General features: G+C 49.1%; 1 protein-coding gene across 1 annotated transcript in view; it reads right to left on the reverse strand.

Annotated features, from left to right (window-relative positions):
- The window catches only part of ARHGAP35 (Rho GTPase activating protein 35), a 126391-nt gene that overhangs the window by 13073 nt on the left and 95542 nt on the right, over positions 1 to 17776 (reverse strand). The window contains exon 4 of the mRNA XM_032388863.1: positions 1490 to 1567. Within this exon, the coding sequence (XP_032244754.1) occupies positions 1490 to 1567 (78 nt within the window). The remainder of the gene's footprint in view (positions 1 to 1489; positions 1568 to 17776) is intronic.

Raw genomic sequence — 17776 nt, forward strand, 5'->3', positions numbered from 1 at the left:
CAGGGCTGGCCTGGAGCCAGGGCAGGGACTTGGGATTTTCATAGACAGAACAGGAGGTGGCATCCCTGGGCACTGCTAAAAAAAAAAAAAAATTGTGAGATCTGCAGGCAGAGGCTGACACCCCATGCCTCCTTCCATGGTCATCCTTTGAACAGAGCAACTGCACCCTGTCATTCTGTGCCACCCAACTCCCCTTGTCTGGCTGGGATGTGGTGCTACCTTTTCCTTATACCCTCCCCTCTGGAAAAAAAACAAAGGACTTTCCTAAAAGGTTGGCTCACTTTTCATGGTGGGTTACAGAACATTACCAGCAATCCTGACTGCTGCCTCCATCCTTGTTCCTTAAAGCGGCAGGGGGAGTAGACTCATCTTTCTCCCTCTGGCCCCTCCCAGCCTCTGACACCACTGACCTCTGCGTCTTCACTTTTCTTTGAATACTGCACTCCTGATTTACAAGAAATCATCTACTGTTAGACATAAGCTGTTTCCATTTGGGGGGGGTATAAACTGTTAACAGATTCTTGAATATACACAAGTACATACCCAAGTGTGCGGCTACACCCTCACTTTGACCTCATGCTTCCTATCCTGCAAGATAAACAGGTGTTTCCCTTCCCTAGTGTATGCTCCCCCCCACTGCCAGCTAGCAGAGATTGGCCGTGGCGTCGCACAGTGCTATGGCTCCCCGGAGCCTGCGGGTAGGGTGCCTGCTCCTGGCTGCTCTGTCCTGTAGGCCCCACGGGCTGCCTGACTTGAGAGTCTGGCTTGGTCCCCTCAGGCCCAGCCACACGCTGAGTTGGACCCTACTCTGATCCTCAGCTTACTTTCCTCTCTGGCTGGTAACATCTGAGAACTTTTATTGCTTTGGCTCATTTGCTTCTGGCACCAGTGGTGTGACTTCTCATCCCATAGTGTGCTCAGTTTTAGGGCTGAGAGTTTGGCTCTCTGGCCCTAGGCCTCTGACGACCTAGCTTAGGAGACAGGAGTCCCTGCCAAGAGCCAGTCTAACTCACGAGATTTCAGCTTTGGAAGCCTGGGTCCCAATGCTCAGCTGATCATAAATGTTCCCTCGCATTGTCTCTCTTGTGCAGGGATTTGGCGAGGAGGGGAGTCATGTGTATTCCTGGGCCCTGGCAAAATAGGACCATGACCACAACTCCACTTCGTATTATGTGCCTGCAACCACCCTTGTCGGGCCCACTGCAAGGAAGTAAAGCCCCCAGAGGTGACCGAGGCGCATGCCGGGGTGACCTGGAACAGCATCAGTGGATGGTGACATGGGGGGCAGATGGCTGACGCGGGTTTGACAGGGATGATGCTTCTGTTTGCTGATAGGGCCTGTTCCCCCCTCCTCCACATGGCAGTGTGCACACGGAGGCAAGGCTAAGTAGGGCCAAATACTTTCTCTTTCTCAGTCACCAAGCCTGGCTGTCCCGTCTGCCTTGACCGGCTCCAGCCTCTGATGCTTGGCCAGGCTGTGTGGCCTTACCTTGGTCAAACTGTCGCTGCAGACTCTCCATCTCAGACTTATTCCCGCTGACCCGGTAGATGCCTTCAGTGCTCAATCCTGAGGAGAAACAAGCAGGTTTCTTAGGAGCAGGGAGTGCAGAGCAGAGAACGAGGAGGACTGGACTTGAGCAACAAGGCACCCACCAGAGGAAAAGGGTGAAGCACTCTGGACTTTCCTATGTGCTTCAACCCACTCACCGCCCATTTTCTTCTTCACTTCAATATTTAAAAATACTTTTTTGTAAATATTAAAATAATGTGTAAGTGCCTCAGCTAATTTTTGTCCATATTTTGATGTACTCTTTTGAATTTTATTTTATTTTATTTTATTTTTTTTTAAAGATTTTATTTATTTATTTGAGAGAGAGAGAATGAGAGAGAGAGAACACATGAGAGGGGATAGGGTCAGAGGACGAAGCAGACTCCCTGCTGAGCAGGGAGCCCGGTGCGGGACTCGATCCAGGGACTCCAGGATCATGACCCGAGCCGAAGGCAGTCGCCTAACCAACTGAGCCACCCAGGCGCCCTGAATTTTATTTTTTTTAAGTAGCTCCAACGTGGGGCTTGAACTCACGAACCCAAGATCAAGAGTCACATGTTCTACCACTGAGCCAGCCAGGCACCCCTTGAATTTTAATGTTTTTTAGAAAAATGGAGATAATACCGTGTTTTAACCCACGCTTTTCATTTACAATGTTATGTTGTGAGCTTATTCTAATCATTAAATATTCTTTTTAAAGACATCAAAGTATACAATAATTTTTAAAATAGTCTTATTGTTAATCATTTAGGTTTTCCCTTTTAAAATACCCCACAATTATGTTTCTTATGTTTTCTGGATAGCTAGTAAGTTTAACAGATTCTTGGCAGTGTGTTTCTTACTTTGTGAATTTCCTATTCACCTTCTTGTCATTCTTGTTCATTTCCCTATGAGTGGTCCCTCTCATTGTGTTCTTGAAAGAGGCCTCTGAATAGTAAGGAACTATGTTAACATTACATACGTTTACATTTTGTTCCTTTTTGTTATCTGTCCTCTAATTTTGTATATTGAATTTTTTGAAGTACATAATTTAAAAATTTTAGGTTTTTAAGACCAGTTTCTTTAGATGTCTCCCTTTGTTTTTATCTTTGAAGAGATTTTCCTATTCTTAGAGCTGATCCTATTTCTTCTTTCTTGTTCTTTTATTACCCTTCCCCCCCTCCAGCTCTGTGATCCTTCTGTAACTGATTTAGTATACAGTGTCAGCTAAGGAAAAAAACAATACTTAAAAACAATACTAAAATTTAGTTAAGTAATACAGAAGAATATAAAGTATCAGGTGAGAGACTGACACCCCCCCTTCACCCCTCACCCCAGGACGCACTGCTCAGCCTGGTGTGGATTCCAGTCACTGGCTACTGACCCTCCTCTTCTCCCTGTCTCAGGGAAGGAAAGCCCACTGTTGCACCCCTAAGATCACAGTTCTAAAGGATGATGAAGTCACAGTGAAGACCGGAGTGGGATCTCATGGCTAAACCAACCCTGGCCCCTTCTGAAGACTGTGGTTTCAAGCAACTCTGCTTAGCTGAAAGGGCACTGAGGGCATGCCCTGGAGCCAACACCAAACAGCAGTGTGGGCAGCAGAGAGAGGACTGGGCCGAAAGGCGATCAGTAAGCTCCAGAGAGCCAAGTGTCTCAACGTCAGTTATCACTGTGATTAGCGCCTCTGGAAAGGCACCCATCAGGCAAGATCAAAGCAGTAGGCCTATTTCTGGGGCCCCAGAATAGTGGCAGGTGAACCTTTAAAGAACATTGAAGCCAAAGTCATCAATTCTCTGGCTTAAAAGCTGTTAATTGCACATGGGCCTTTCACCCCCGAGAAAAGGGGGTTAAGAGGCCAGCCCCAAGGAAGGACATCTTACTGTGCAATGCTTAGCTACAAAGGAGCTGCCCTCACTGCATTTGGAGGGAGGGAGAAGTGCATACCCTTGCCCGACCTGAGGCCCCGGATGCACCCTGCGCCCCGCCCCCCTTCGGAGTCCACATTTCCTGAGTGTGTCTATGCTGTGCACTGAGCTAGGCGCTTTCCCACACCCACCTACCACTCACTCACTTATTGAAGCCTCAGCCCCATTTGGGAGGAACTACAGGAGAGGACATGGGTGAGAAAAGCGAGGATCCGAGAGGTGAAACCCTTGCCCCAAACTGCAAGGATGTTAAAGTCTAAGTCCAGGGCCTCTGCCACTCTTGCGCCTCAGTGCTGTTCTGGAACATGTTTGACATCTAGCCAACAGGTTGGGGTCCGGGCCACAGGCTTCCCCCAGAAGAAATGCCAGGCTTGAGTGAAGCCCACGGGCCCTCAGCATCCTGGGGTGCTTTTGAGATGGCACATCTGCTGCTGCTCTCAATGCCCAAAGGTCAGAGGTCAGGGATGGACCTAGTAGTTTTACGATGGTCTCTCTTCTCAGTGACTTTCCCAAACTGTCTCAGACTCACTTAAATTTCCTACCTATTTCACATCCCAGGTAACATGTATCATACACTTAACACACAAAATCATCCCCATTTCGACAAGTCCTGGGTATGTGTCAGCAGGCACAAGGCTTCACCCCCTAGGCTGGAAATACATCTATTTTCTACATAGCCTTCCTTATCTGAGTATCAGTCCCCTCCGGCACTAAGACAACAAAGGCACAAATGGCAGGAGCTTAAGAAGTCCTCGAGAATGTAGCAATGGCCGCAGTGCCGGAGCCCCAGTGTGGAGAGACCCTGTGTGAACAGCAGAAGAAAGACCCTGACAACCTCCTTTCATGAACATTCGCCATCCTTTGGCAACTCTGACCTGCAGCTTGGAGAGGAGTCCTCTGCATGGTCTCCTCGTGGCCACCTGCCCCAGCAGCACCAGAGGGCAGAAAACAAGCTGCAAATCAGCTCTCTGGAAATGATACGAGGTGTGGGCCCGCTGAAACCTCACTAGATGGATGATCACGAGAGTAGAAGCATTTAAAAGCGCAAGGCCAGCTCCACGGCATCAATTAATCATCAACTTAGTATTTCCTGTAATCCGGACACATGTTTATTTTACGAAATCCCATTTTAAAATAGCCATTCTGCTGCTGCCCTACACAACGCCACGGCCTAATTCAGGAAAGGTATCATTTGCTAGGCCAGTACCATTTCTCACAGCTACTAATCAGACATCAATTAAATAAAAACAAAACCTTACAGCCCACTGCAAACACCACGAAGGCTGCTACCGCAGCAGGGCAAGGGCAACAACACGGCTGAGAGCGCGCGTGCCGGACAGAGCCAGCCTGGCCTCCAGGGGCTGTGCACCCCGGGACCCACACAGACGCACCCTCCGGCGCCGACTCCGGCTCCCGCCTCCCAGCATAGAGCGAAGGCGTCACCAGCAGCACCCCTGCCCCCCGACTGCACGGCCATCCCAGGCCCACGAGTCCACCTGAGAAGCTTCAGCCTCAACCCTGAGGCATCTCCACACACCAGCAATCTCCAAAGACCCACTACCAAAGCAGAGCCTCGGCTCTAGGCCTTTTTTTTTTTCCTTTCCTTTTCTGAAAAGCCCTATCTGAAAAAGCCCTTCAAAATCTTCTGTGTTAAAATTAATCTTTGGGAATAGAACAAGAGAAAAGTTCAGCAAGGCCAAGGTCACTCTCTTCAAATACCTGAACAACTGCCATGTAGAACAGTCTCGTCCCAGTGGCTCTAGAGAACAGAGCCGAGACTAAGAAAGGAAACTGCAGGAAGGGAAGTGTTCTCTCACTACGTGAATGATCAGTAGCTACCACTGTCACTCGTTGGCATCGGCCAGATCTTCTCAACTCCCCCTTCACCGGACAGCCATTTGTCAAGGGTTGCTGTTTAAAAATATAATACCTGGTTTAGGAAGATCACTAACAACCACCATCGTAAATACTTACGGAACGTTTACCACACGAGAGACACATAATGACAAGTGCTTATGACGCATTTTTACATTAGTTCTCACAACAGCCTCTTCAGAGAGGTTATTATTAACCCCATTTTACAGATGGGAATGCAGAGACTAAGAGGCAAAATAAGATGCACAAGGTCAGAGAGCTGCGGAATTGCCACTTGAACCCGATCTGACTTTAGAGTCTGTGTTCTTTTACTATGTTCGGAATCGTCAGTTCTCAGAATCGGCCATGCTTTGGAATCACCGGGAAGGTCTGCTACTGTAATACAGGTGCCAGGGCTCCACCTGCAGAGATTCCGGGTCTGTGTTTGGAGTGGGGCCCGAGAATGAGTATTTCCAGCACATCGCCACACACCGCTGGCCAGGGAACCAACCCTACTTTCTGATGACTGCTATTCTAGAAGATGGCCCAGACTTCTAAGACCTCTGACTCCTAAATTCTATGTTCAATAAAATTGGAAGGGGGTGGGGGAATACATACTAGGAGAAACAGATACAGGCTACTTTAGAAACAAAGCATTTTCAAAAAGTATTGTAATTGCTGCTTTTTTGTAATATAAGCAAGACCTTACTGCATTATTTAAACTTTATCCATGGCCATGTACGACTTTCATTAAATATTAAAAAATAGTAAAGAGAGGGGTGCCTGGGTGGCTCAGTCGGGTAAGTGTCTGCCTTCGGCTCAGGTCATGACCCCAGGGTCCCCCATACTGGGCTCCACACTCAGCGGAGAGCCTGCTTCTCCTTCTCCCTCTGCTGCTCCCCCTGCTTGTGCTCTCTCTGTCAAATAAATAAAAATCTTAAAAAAAAAATAGTAAAGAGGAAGGCAAAGGGGCCTTATTCTTTCTTTTACAGAATGTTCACTGAGCCCCTGCAAGGCAGGTAAGTGCCTTTCCAGAGCCCTTCAGGTGTGGTCTTCCTCAAACCTCTTTTGATGACCTAAGAAGGCTAGATGGCCCAGCATCCCTGGCCCTGAGGCGTTCCCCATGGGCCAAGAACTGGCACATTTGAGCCCTGAGCCCGGCTCCTCCCCAGCACTTGGCACACAAGGGGCACTGGGAGCTTGGAAAGCAAGAGGGAGAATCACCTCCTGCCGGGGCATGTGTCTGATTTTCTGAAATGTCCAAACAGGTTTTTATTCCTGGATCCCAAGCACCATTTCTCAGCACCAGTGTTCGCGGCCAGGAGCCTTTCCGCAGTCAGCCTGGGTCAGGCTTGGCCTCTGCTCATTCACACCAGGACTCATTCCTCCTCAGTTTCCTTTCTAGCAACAAATCGATACCTCTTCCAAGACAAACTGACTTTTTTAGTTTTTACATTCTATATTTAGATATAAAAACTCAGCACTTTAGTCCTGTAAAAAAAACCTTAATTGGTGCTGCCGCTGCTCTAAAATGGCCCACACCAGACAGGTCTTAACTACGAAACAACTTTTGTTGACTTTTCTGGGGGCTGAAATCTAATAGAGCATTCTTCTCTTTCATGCATCTAAGAAGTCTCAGGCGGGCTAAATTTCAAGGCCAGAAGGGTGCCGAGAACTCAGGGAGAGAAGGCAACTCCCTTGACCATAAAATCTAAACTGTCTGGAAGAGGGCTGACCTCTGGGGAGGAGTAAGATGCCCTCCTTTAGGGTCAAAGGCCAGCAGTAGATATAGGCTCTCCTTCTCCTCCTACTCCCACCTCAATGCAGGACGAAGGGCTGGGGGACAGTGGGGCCCTGAGGTCAAAAGCAGAAGCCACTTGCTAGCTGGAAGATCCTGCATAGCTGGGTTTCCCTCCATGTACAACAAGAGAACAGTTCCCAGTCGGTGGCCTAGTGGTGCACCTCTCAGGAGACCTGAGCACAGAGCTAAGGGAGTAGCTATTACCTGCATGATCGGAGTGGAAAGCAAGTTGGCAAGTGGAGGAGCACCTGAGTTTTGCTGCCCGGGAGACATGGGTTCGAATCCTACCCGACTTCGGCGCACCTGACCGCCGAACGGATGGGATGAACAACCTTCTTAGGCTGCTGTGAGGGAAAGCTGAGAAACCTATGTAAAATAAAGCCCACAGCTTAATGCCTGCCATTTTTTTCCCTCTTTGCTCCATACTCTTAACAAGCCTCAACAGCAGCACCTGCCTAGAGGCATGGCCTGTTCTGAGGGCTCAGCCAAGGCAAGCCAGTCGGCAGAAAAATATTTTAAAACATGCATGGGCTTTGACACTAAAGTGACCTCAATTCTTATCCTGGCTCTGTCTCACAGCTGGCTGGGTGACTGAGGACAAATCACTCCACCTCTCCGAGCCCTGGGTTCCTCATCACAAACGGGGTTGTGTACTAATGATGTGGCAGAGAGTGAGGCTGCATGTATAAAAGTCTGCAACGCCAGCGACTGGCACACCGAGAGAATAGTGATAATGACAAAATAATGATGGGAGGTTACTTCTGCCTGTTGGCTGACTCTGGGCCAGGCGCTCTTCCTCAGTTCTTCACTAGGACTGTCACGGTGAATCCGCCCAATAACTCTTTGAGGTAAATACTGTTTATATTCCCATTTTACAGATAGCGAATGGAGGCTCAGCGAGGCTAAGCCACTTGCCCAAGGCCACAGGGCTGGGCGAGCGGTGGGGGCAGGCCCTGAGCTGGCTCACTCAGGCTCCGTCTCAGATGATGACACAAGGGGCTCTCCCGCCTGGGACATTAACTCCCTGTCCCTTCTCCTTGCGTATGGTGTGCAGCTTCTGTCCTGTAAATGCCAGATCCATTCTGGGCTCTGAGAACGTTCCCCTGGCGCAGTCCTATGCATTCATCTCTTCATTCACACCCCACTCAGCGTTCTCTGTCAATTGGAGGGTGAGGAGGAAGAGCTTCAGAAAAAAGGCCGCCTCCTCGCCAGAGAAAAAGCCAGCCAATGGCAAGTGTCCTTGCTTTATTCCTGCGATGCAGTTCTACTACTGACAACCTGAAAGAGTCCCGATCAGATCTCCCTGTTGCCTTCCTGTTTTGGATGTGCCTGGAATGATTTTCTGGCTCTTCTATTACTCAAACACTAGGGTCACTTTGGCCCCGCCAGTGCCCCTTTGTTAGCTGTCTTCCCTTGGTAATTCCCTCGTCAATCAAGATCTGTTTCTGGCAATGCCAGACCTCCTTTCTCCCCATGACAGAATGCCACTAACACTCTATTATGACTGCTTGGCCGGGTGTTAGCCCCACAAGTAGGCACTGTGGCTTTATAAATTTCCAATGCTATTGTACATACACACAGTCATGTCATAAATCTCGAGGCTGAGGAGGAAGGGAGAGAAGAGATCTGGAGGGAAGAGATGAAAATATCACACCAGGTCTGGGGCATCATGTGGCTCTAGCATCTGGCTGATCCTTTATAAGCTACCCATGTATTTACTGCCATTAACTGTGAAAGAGGCCTTCTGGACTCTGCTTTGAGCCAAACAAGGGGCTCTGCATTTTTCCTGATTTTCAAGAAAATGCATACCCCAATAGATGTATTCATAAGAAACACTGACAAAGTGAACTTCAGGTCAGCCTAGAGGTGATGCTGCCTGTTCCGGGCAGCCCGGGATGGAGGGGAGAGGAGAGTGTGACCCATAATCAAGGTGAGCAGACTCTACCCAGCAAAGCAGCAATCAATGCTCCAAGCTGGGAGCAGCTGGGAGACCCTTCTGCCAAGAATTCGAGCATCCTTGGGAGCTCTGGGTGTGACTTCGTCGGCACTCACACAAGCCCAGTGGCACAGTGGTGATAGCCGTGTGACTCTGAGGCGAGCTGGTGCCACCACAGTGAGGGGTCTCACTGGCTAAACAAAGAGCTACCAACAAAGAAACAGCCCCAGCTAGCACACAGGTACCACGTGTCACCACCAGCCCCATGTGCACGTATAACGCCAACTTCCTTTCCAACAGGCCCCCAAGTAGAAAGGCCCCTTGAGATCAAGGCAGATTCCTCCCAAGCATTAATGAGAGCAGAGGTTAACTTTTTTCAGGTTCCTGATTCCCAATGAACCATGAAAGGAACAAAGATGTCACCAATCACAGCCCAGTCTCCTTCCTTTCCTGGCTTCCCTTTCCTACTAAGAATTAGAGTACTTTTCATAGGTTAGAGGCCTCAAATCTTCAGGCAGAAAAGGGGGTTGTGGTCCCCACTGGTTGGCAATCCTTCTGCTCTGCATCTAGGATCAAATACAAATTCTACCACACGTGGCCTGGGGTGGCCTGCATCACAGCCCGAGCCTGTTCCCCGACCCCCCCATCAGGCTGGCTTGGAAGCATCGGCCCCTTCTTGCCTCAGGGCCTTCCTACAGGTTGTTCCTTCTACTTTTACCTCCATTTTTTTGGCTGGCTAAACCTCACTCCCTCAGAAAGGGCTTCCCTGACCCCCAGATCTAAATGAAGTGTGTTATGGTAACGGCTTCCATTTATGCAGTGCTTCTACCACGGGCCAGGCTCAGGGATAAGCACTTGATGTGCACCATCTGGGCAAGGCCTCACAACCACCTGTAAGTTGTATACTACCACTATTAGGATTCCCATTTTCCAGCGGGAGAGACCGAGCCACACAGCAAACAACCGGCAGGGCTGCTCTCGAACTCAGGCGGTCTGGCCCCAGAGCCTGTGCTTAAATCCCCACACCCCACCCGCCCTGCACTTTCTCACATGGCACTGGCAAACTGGCAAGTCCCCGTACAGCCCTGAGGCCATCTGCTGCGTGCTGGCCCCCGAGGAGGCCATGGGAGCAGGCAGGGTTTTCCGATGCCCCTTCTAGGTATCTGGATCTGGCACAGTAGCTCGTACCTGAAGAAGGCATTCAGCAACTACGCCCGGAAAGGAGGGAAGGAAGCGGACTGAAATGGTGTGTTCTCAACTAGCCTCATGCCTCCAGGCATTCTGGCAGGCCTTCCCAGCCCCTGGAATGTGGGAAACCGAAAGCCTTAGGCTTGGCCAGCATAGAGAAGGGGGTTCATAAACAAGTGTGCCCAACTCCTACCTTCCTTTATGTACTGGGTGAGGGTCTGCGCTCCCTGCCTCCACTAGTCCCTGTGGAAGTCCTGGGGACTTAGTGATAAATTCATTGTCTCACGGGGGTCAGTCACGTGGGCTTCGGTATCTGGGTTGTTCACTCTTACAGGGCACGGCCATAGTTTGGCTTTGGCTGGGATCCCCCGCAAGTGGGCCGCAACCCCTTCCCGGAAGCGGGACAGAAAGCCACATGCACACACATGCGCATGAAGGAGAGGGTAGGAGCGAGGGCCAAAGGAGCTCCCCTCGAATCACCATTCAACGGCATAGGCGAGTGGGCTTTGTGGAGGCGCAGAGTGGGTAGCGCGTGCCCGGGCCGCTCTCCCCGACAGCCGGCGGCACCGACTGCAGGAGCAAGCACGGCCCCTCCGGGCTCAGCTCGCTGAGGGCGGGGCAGCCTGGCTAACTAAGCTCGCCACTGCGGAGAGGGACAGCGCCACCGGAACAGCCCGGCCAGGCAGGCCTGTCGGAATGGTCTCGGGGATTTGGGCTTCCACCCAGACTATTTCTGTCTTGGATGGAAGGGCAGGATTACTCTGTGAAACAAGCTTTCCTTCTCTTTGGCTGCTGGGCGCTCCAGGCAGCTTGCCAGGGCGTGCTGTTCTGATCAGGGCACTGGGTCCTGAGGAAATCCGCTAGCGACGCCGAGTCACAAGCTACACAAACTCTGCTTATCTGCAAGAGGCCAAAGTGGAGCTGACTGCCTGCTTTTATGGCAAGGGGGCATTTTTGGGATGCAATCGGCTTGTGTTTGACTTACAAGTGAACAGAAAATCAGAGGGTGGTGAGAAATGGGCACAAGGGAAGCAGTCAAAAGAAGTGGAGAAACCTTTGTTTTACAACTATTTAGATTATAGGAAAGCAACTCGCTAACAAACCTAGAATTATAGGGGGAGGGAGAGATTAAGTAACACAGAACCCCCATAAAAATCACAGCAGATGAAACCGCACACCTCCTATTTCAGCACTTTAGCATCAATTCAAAGCAGTATAAATATGGCAATTACTTACATAAAGCCTGCTGGTGTAGTCCAGCCGTAACTGCACATATTAAACTGTTACAGTGATAGATGGAAGTATCTATACTGAAATTAGCTGCCTTCTCTGAAAAGCTGAGTCACAGAGAAATAGTTGACTGGATTTAACAGCTCCAGTCCCACCAAATCTCCTCCACAATAGCTCTAGAAAGTGGCCATGTTGAATACAGATGGAACTATGGAGGCTTTTTGAGGGTAGCTGCCTCCCAAGTGTTAAAAGAACTTGGTAAAATTCTGAGTCTGTTCAGTCTGATGTTACAAAGCTCCCAGTTTCAGCAGCCTGAAACAAAGAAGAAAGAGCTGGGGGGCGCCTGGGTGGCTCAGTCGGTTAAGCATCTGCCTTCAGCTCAGGTCATTATCTCAGGGTCCTGGGATCGAGTCCCGCGTTGGGCTCCCTGCTCAGCAGGGAGTCTGCTTCTCCCTCTGTCCCTCCCCACTAATGCTCGCTCTCTCTCAAATAGATATTTTATTTTATTTTTTAATTTATTGACAGAGAGAGATACAGCGAGAGAGGAAACACAAGCAGGGGGAGTGTGAGAGGGAGAAGCAGGCCTCCCACTAAGCAGGCAGCCTGATGCGGGGCTCAATCCCAGGACCCTGGGATCATGACAGGAGACGAAGGCAGACGCTTAACTGACTGAGCCACCCAGGCGCCCCTCAAATAAATAAATGAATAAATGAATAAATAAAATATTTAAAAAACAAACAACAACAACAACAACGAAGAAAAAAGCTGTAATGTGGGTCCTTTCCATTCCAACGGGCTGTGAGTGGCCTCTGCCTAGAGGACTCTGGGACTGTTTCCTCTCTTATAAAGACAGATTAGTGGTACTTTGAGATTAACACCGGATACAGTATATAAGGTGATCTGGGAAGAAAAAGCATGAGCACAGGGTTCTCCCCACGCTGATGAGAGGCACACTGGCCCAGGGCTGGGCTCTTCCTGTTGCTCCTTCCCAGCCTTGGAGGACAGCTGCCTCCTCAGACCTAGGTGCCCTCAGAGGGGCAGAGGAAGCCTACTGGCAAGATCTTAAACTTAGGAACCCTATGGGAAGGGCAGGGGCAGTGTGGTATAATAGCAAATATAGTTGGTCTTTGTCCCCAGTTCCTGGCACAGAGCTCCTAAAACCCTTGGAATTTCCTTAAATTAAAGATAAGAATGTCTTTTGTTATTCATAATAAGCCCCTTCCAACCATACCTGAGTTTATAATAATGAGGTGACTCTTGAGGGGGGGGGGGTAGACAGCTTCAGGGTGGGGACTGGTCACCAAAAAGACCAAGTCTTGATTAAAGGGTTAGAACTTTCAGCTCCCCCTCCCTAAGAGAGGGGCTGGAGATCGAGCCCAGTCACCAACAATCAATGATTTAATCAACTATGCCTAACTAATGGAACCTGCATAACACCCCAACAACAGGATTTGGAGAGCTTCTAGGTTGGGGAACACATCCAGGAGTGGGGAAGGTGGCAGGCTCAGAGAGGGCACATGCCCCATCCCCTGTACCCTGTCTTAGCATCTCTTCCATTTGGCTGTTCTGGAGTTGTATCCCATATAACCAGCTATAACAGTAAGTATAGCATTGTCCAGAGTTCTGCGAGTCGTTCTACCAAACTATTGAATCTGGGGGGAGGTTGAGGGGACCCCTGCCTCTGTGGCCAAATCAGAGAGAAGTGTGGGTAACTTGGGGATCCAATACTTGGAACTGGTGTCTGAAGTGAGGACAGTCTTGGGAGAGTGAGTCTTTAAACCTGTGGAGTCTGACAGTGACCAACTCTGGGTAGTCAGTGTCAGAGAGCTGGGGAAGTCCTCACAGATCTGGTGTCAGGAGGAATACAACAGCTCTCGTGCAGTCAGACAGGAAGGAGGACAGTTGATGTGGGCAGCAGAGTCCAATATTAGCTGGCCTGACTCCACGGCTCCAGGAGTTGCTAGGGCACAGTCTTCTTTGGGCTTCAAATTATCCCAGTAAAGGGAGGCAATGGGGCCAAGAGGGTAACGGCTCTGGGTTAGAATCCCAGCCCCTATCTTCATCTTTCTGAATCTCATTTCCCTTATCAGAGAATTGGAAATCACGTCCATCTCAGAGGACCGCCATGGGAATGAAACAAGACTCATGGAAGCACTTAGCACTGGGCCTGGTGATGTGAGCTCTGAACCAGCCCTCAGTACGCATTATCTGCAAGGAAGTGGCTTCCATCTTCATTTTATAGTCAAGGAAATCAAGCCTTAGAAGTTAAGGAACTCGCACAGGGTCCTACCTGCCACACTGCCCACAGATGGCTCCTCCCTGTGAAAGGCTCCGTGCTGCTTGGGAGGGCTGCATGAAGAGTATTTCCCAATTAGATTAAGCAACCTGGAGTTCACCAACAGCTGTAGGAAATCAGCTCAGGTAATACTTTGGCCTTTTGTCCTGCTGTCTCCCATCAGGGCAACGTTATAATTTGCTCTCAGTTATAAAGCTGAAAATTATATGCATATTACTTATTCCAAACACTTAGCAGCCATTTTCCACGTGTAAGTTTGGTGGGGTTTTTTGGAGGGCAGTTCCAGGAAAGACAGGGTTGGTATGTTCTCAAGAACTGGGAAGCACGTATCAAAGTGCTCCCTAAAACTGGGAGACTTTCTCACGATCACTGTGAAGACACAAGAGAGACAGACGCATGCTAGGCCGTCTCTCTGTGGGGAGGGATAAAACCAATCTACAACATGGAGGTGAGACACCGGAAATAAAGCCAGGAGCTAACTGTACCACATAAAAACACTTTTATTAGCTGCCATTACTGCTCTTTGTCATGTGCATGTGTGATCAGTGAGTGACTCTCCACTTGGAAAGGATCCAATGGGAAGGGACAGGTGCACAGTAAAGCTGGAGGTGGACTATACCCACTGTGGCCACCGGGGCGCATGGAACCACTGGGAAGTTATGAATCCTGGAGCCCGGTGAAGAGAAAACTATTTGGTCTAGGCTCAACCACTTCACTCCTACTTATCCTTTAAGTCCCACAACTCTACCTCCCCAGCCCTCACAGAGCTCTCTTTTGTCAGCTCTGAGTGGTTTAGGGCCAAATCTTTTTACTTTTATTGGACCATAAACTCCTTGAGGACAAGGGTGTGCCGTCATCCTTGCTTACTCTGGGTCATATGGTAGGTATTCCACAAACACTTGGCTGCATAGCTGTCTTTAACCTCTTGGGAGGAGACGCCCTTCACTTCGCGAACCTAATGAAGAAGGCTGTAGATTCCGGTCTATCCCCAGTGTGCATGCACAGGCACACACAAGCTCTGCACTGATTTTCAGGGGTTCACAGATCTTCTGAAGCCCAGCCAAAGACCCTAGGTTAAGCACCTCTAAGTAAAAAATACACCTGCCTGCACAGTCCTTCAAGTTATAGACTCCAGGGGTCTGAGAATCTGCTTTTCCCCAAGTTATCTGCTCTAACAGCACTAAGTCCCTCCCACAACAAATATTTCAGCAAACTCCAAAGACAGCCCTTGTGCCTACAGCCTTCAAAGGTGAAACAAAACTTATGCACTACAAGAGCCTGGGCAAGGAAAAAGAAAAGCAAAAATGTAGACAGACTGTAGTCAATAAGAGATCTCCAAGTGATCAAGCCTCAAGAACTCATCTTGCATCTAGTGACTTGATTTCCTTAGCTGACCTAATTTTACCAACTTAGTGCATAGGAGGGAGACATCACTTACTCCTTCGATAAATACCTGAGTGCCTAGGCCACGTCGGGTGCCATGCTAGGTGATGGCAAAGAGACAGTTCCCACCCTTGAGTTCCTCACAGGACATGGGGAAGCGAAGGGGCAGGACGAAGCCGAGTGGCAGCACCGCAACGGGGTTTTGTACCCTCGGCAGAGAACCTACTGCTTCTACTGGGAGTAACACCTCACTTTGCCCCGAGCAGGTGGGAGAGGGGGTATCCAGGGAAGGATTCCTGATGATGCAGAGGACAGAAAGAGAAACAAAGATGGAGGTAATCTCAGAAGCTGGATCCAACCCAGGAATACACGCAGCAGAGAGATCGAATAAGGGCAAGAGTTCAGAGACCTAGGGCTCAGACAGAAAACCCACTGCTTCTCTCAGGCGCATGACACCCACAGAAACAATTCATCCAGCAGTTATTTAGCGGGACGGTCAAACTCTCTGTCTTTACACCCTTGTCGGAAGAGTGTTCTCTAACGGGCTGCCTGTTGCCGCTCAGGTAAATGTTCACTTAGAGTCACTGGGACTCCACGGCCGCCTCCGCCCAGCCCCTGCTGGCTCGGCTGGCCGAGCACCCAACACCCAACATGGGAGCAGCAGCCCCAGGGTGCGAGAGACACAGACAGATCATCGGGCAATGAGGAATCTTTGGCAGGCCTCTTCTCTACAGACCCACCTTCGAATTAGTACCAGCCCAGCCGCTGTGGGCTGAGAAATGTTAAGTACAAACCTGGAGTGGAACATCTATCCACCTAACCTCTACGTACTGTTGTTGTTGTTGTTATATCACAGCTTTATCGAGATACAATTACATACCATACAATGCTCCTATTGAAAGTATATAATTCAATGATTTTTAAGTAAATTTACAGAGTTGTGTAACCATCATCACAATCAATTTTAGAACATTTCCATCAACCCCACAAAGAAACTCCATACCCTTGAAGGCCCTGGTAACCACTAGTCCACTTTCTGTCTTTATAGATTTGCCTATTCTGAACATTTCATATAAACGGAATCCTCAGATATGTGGTCCCTGTGACTGGCTTCTTTGACTTAGCATGCTGTTTTCAAGGGTCATCCCTCTTGTAGTATGTACAGATACTCTGTGCCTTTTTATGGCTAATAATCCATTATATGGAAAGCCCGCATTTTCTTTATCCATTCGTCAACTGGACATTTGGGTGGTTAGCACTCTTTGCCTATAAAGAGTTAATGCCGCCTTCTCCATATTATTTTAAACCCTAAATTCTAAAATGATTTTCAGACATTTCTCCAAACCCAGGAAAGATGCGTTTGAATTCCACTCAGGACACCACGTCTCCCATTAGTTCTGGCAGCCTGATTCACTTGCCCTGATCTGACTTGCAGCCTCCTTCCTTCCAAGCCTGTCTACTTAAATACCCTACCTCTGAAGTTTCACGCATTCCCTGGACTGTTCGCAGTATACCCTCTAGCCCTCACATTAAGAACACACGGAAATCGGTTTCTACTCCGATGTTGCAACCTTGCTCAAGGTTTGTATTCTATGCATCTTTTTTCTTCTCCTTTTCTGTGCATACAATTCCATTTTTCCACTGAATGGAAATTTTGAGGGAGGAGGTCTTTTGAATGTCTCTATACTAGTCGGTCATTCATAGCCATTTATTAGAGCCCTGTGTCCTTGGTTTGCAGGATACAATGATGAAGACCCAGTCCCTTCCCTCAAGGAACTTAGGATCTATTGAGGAAGCAAAACAATCGGAGTTCAGTGTGACTGAGTGGTCACAGAGGACTGCACAGAGCCCTACAGAACATGGGATGGGGTGGGGGGGTCCTGACTCAGGGGGTAGGTCAGAGAAGGACTCCAGGAGGGGACTCTTGAAATGGAACCGCAAGTGAAGGCACTTCGGGTGACAAGTATCACAGAAGCTTAAGGAACTGCACACAGTTCTAATGCGTGTGGCTAAATTTTATCGTCGTGAATGAAAAGAAATAGCCAGAGGTGAGGCTAGATGATGGGCAGGGGCTGGATCCTGCTGGCAATAGCATTAAAACTTTATTGTGGCGGTGACGGAGAGCCACTGAAGAATTTTAAACAGGGGAAGGTGTCGCAATCTCATTTGTTATCGACAGACATTTGCAGCAGTCTGGATAAGGGACCAAGAAGGACACAAGCTGAGAAGTGTAAAGTCCAGTTACCAAGAGGCCATGCCCATAAATTGGGAAGGCAGACTAAATGCAGAGGTGGGGCCAGATACGGGACCCTGAGGACAGATTAATCAGAGTGACTGAAGACACAGAGGACTCAGAGAGCTTCGTGCTGATAAAGTTCAGCAAATTCTCTCAGATGAAAACCTTCAAACCCTGCCTTCCCACTAATGATAGCGATGGTTGACAAGCTTTCGCGGGAAAGTCAAAATCCCTTTTCCAAATGAAATCTGAAACTAAACCTTAGACGGGGAACGACCCAGGGTCCTGGTGGCCTGCCTTCTCCATCCCCACACAGAAGCACTTCTCTGGAATCCTAGGGATCCAAGACAGAGTGTCTGGAAAGGCCTGGCCAAGTCCAAATGCTGGAGCCTGACA

The sequence above is a fragment of the Phoca vitulina genome, unplaced genomic scaffold (assembly GCF_004348235.1).
Source record: "Phoca vitulina isolate PV1807 unplaced genomic scaffold, GSC_HSeal_1.0 scaffold52, whole genome shotgun sequence".
NCBI lineage: Eukaryota > Metazoa > Chordata > Mammalia > Carnivora > Phocidae > Phoca > Phoca vitulina.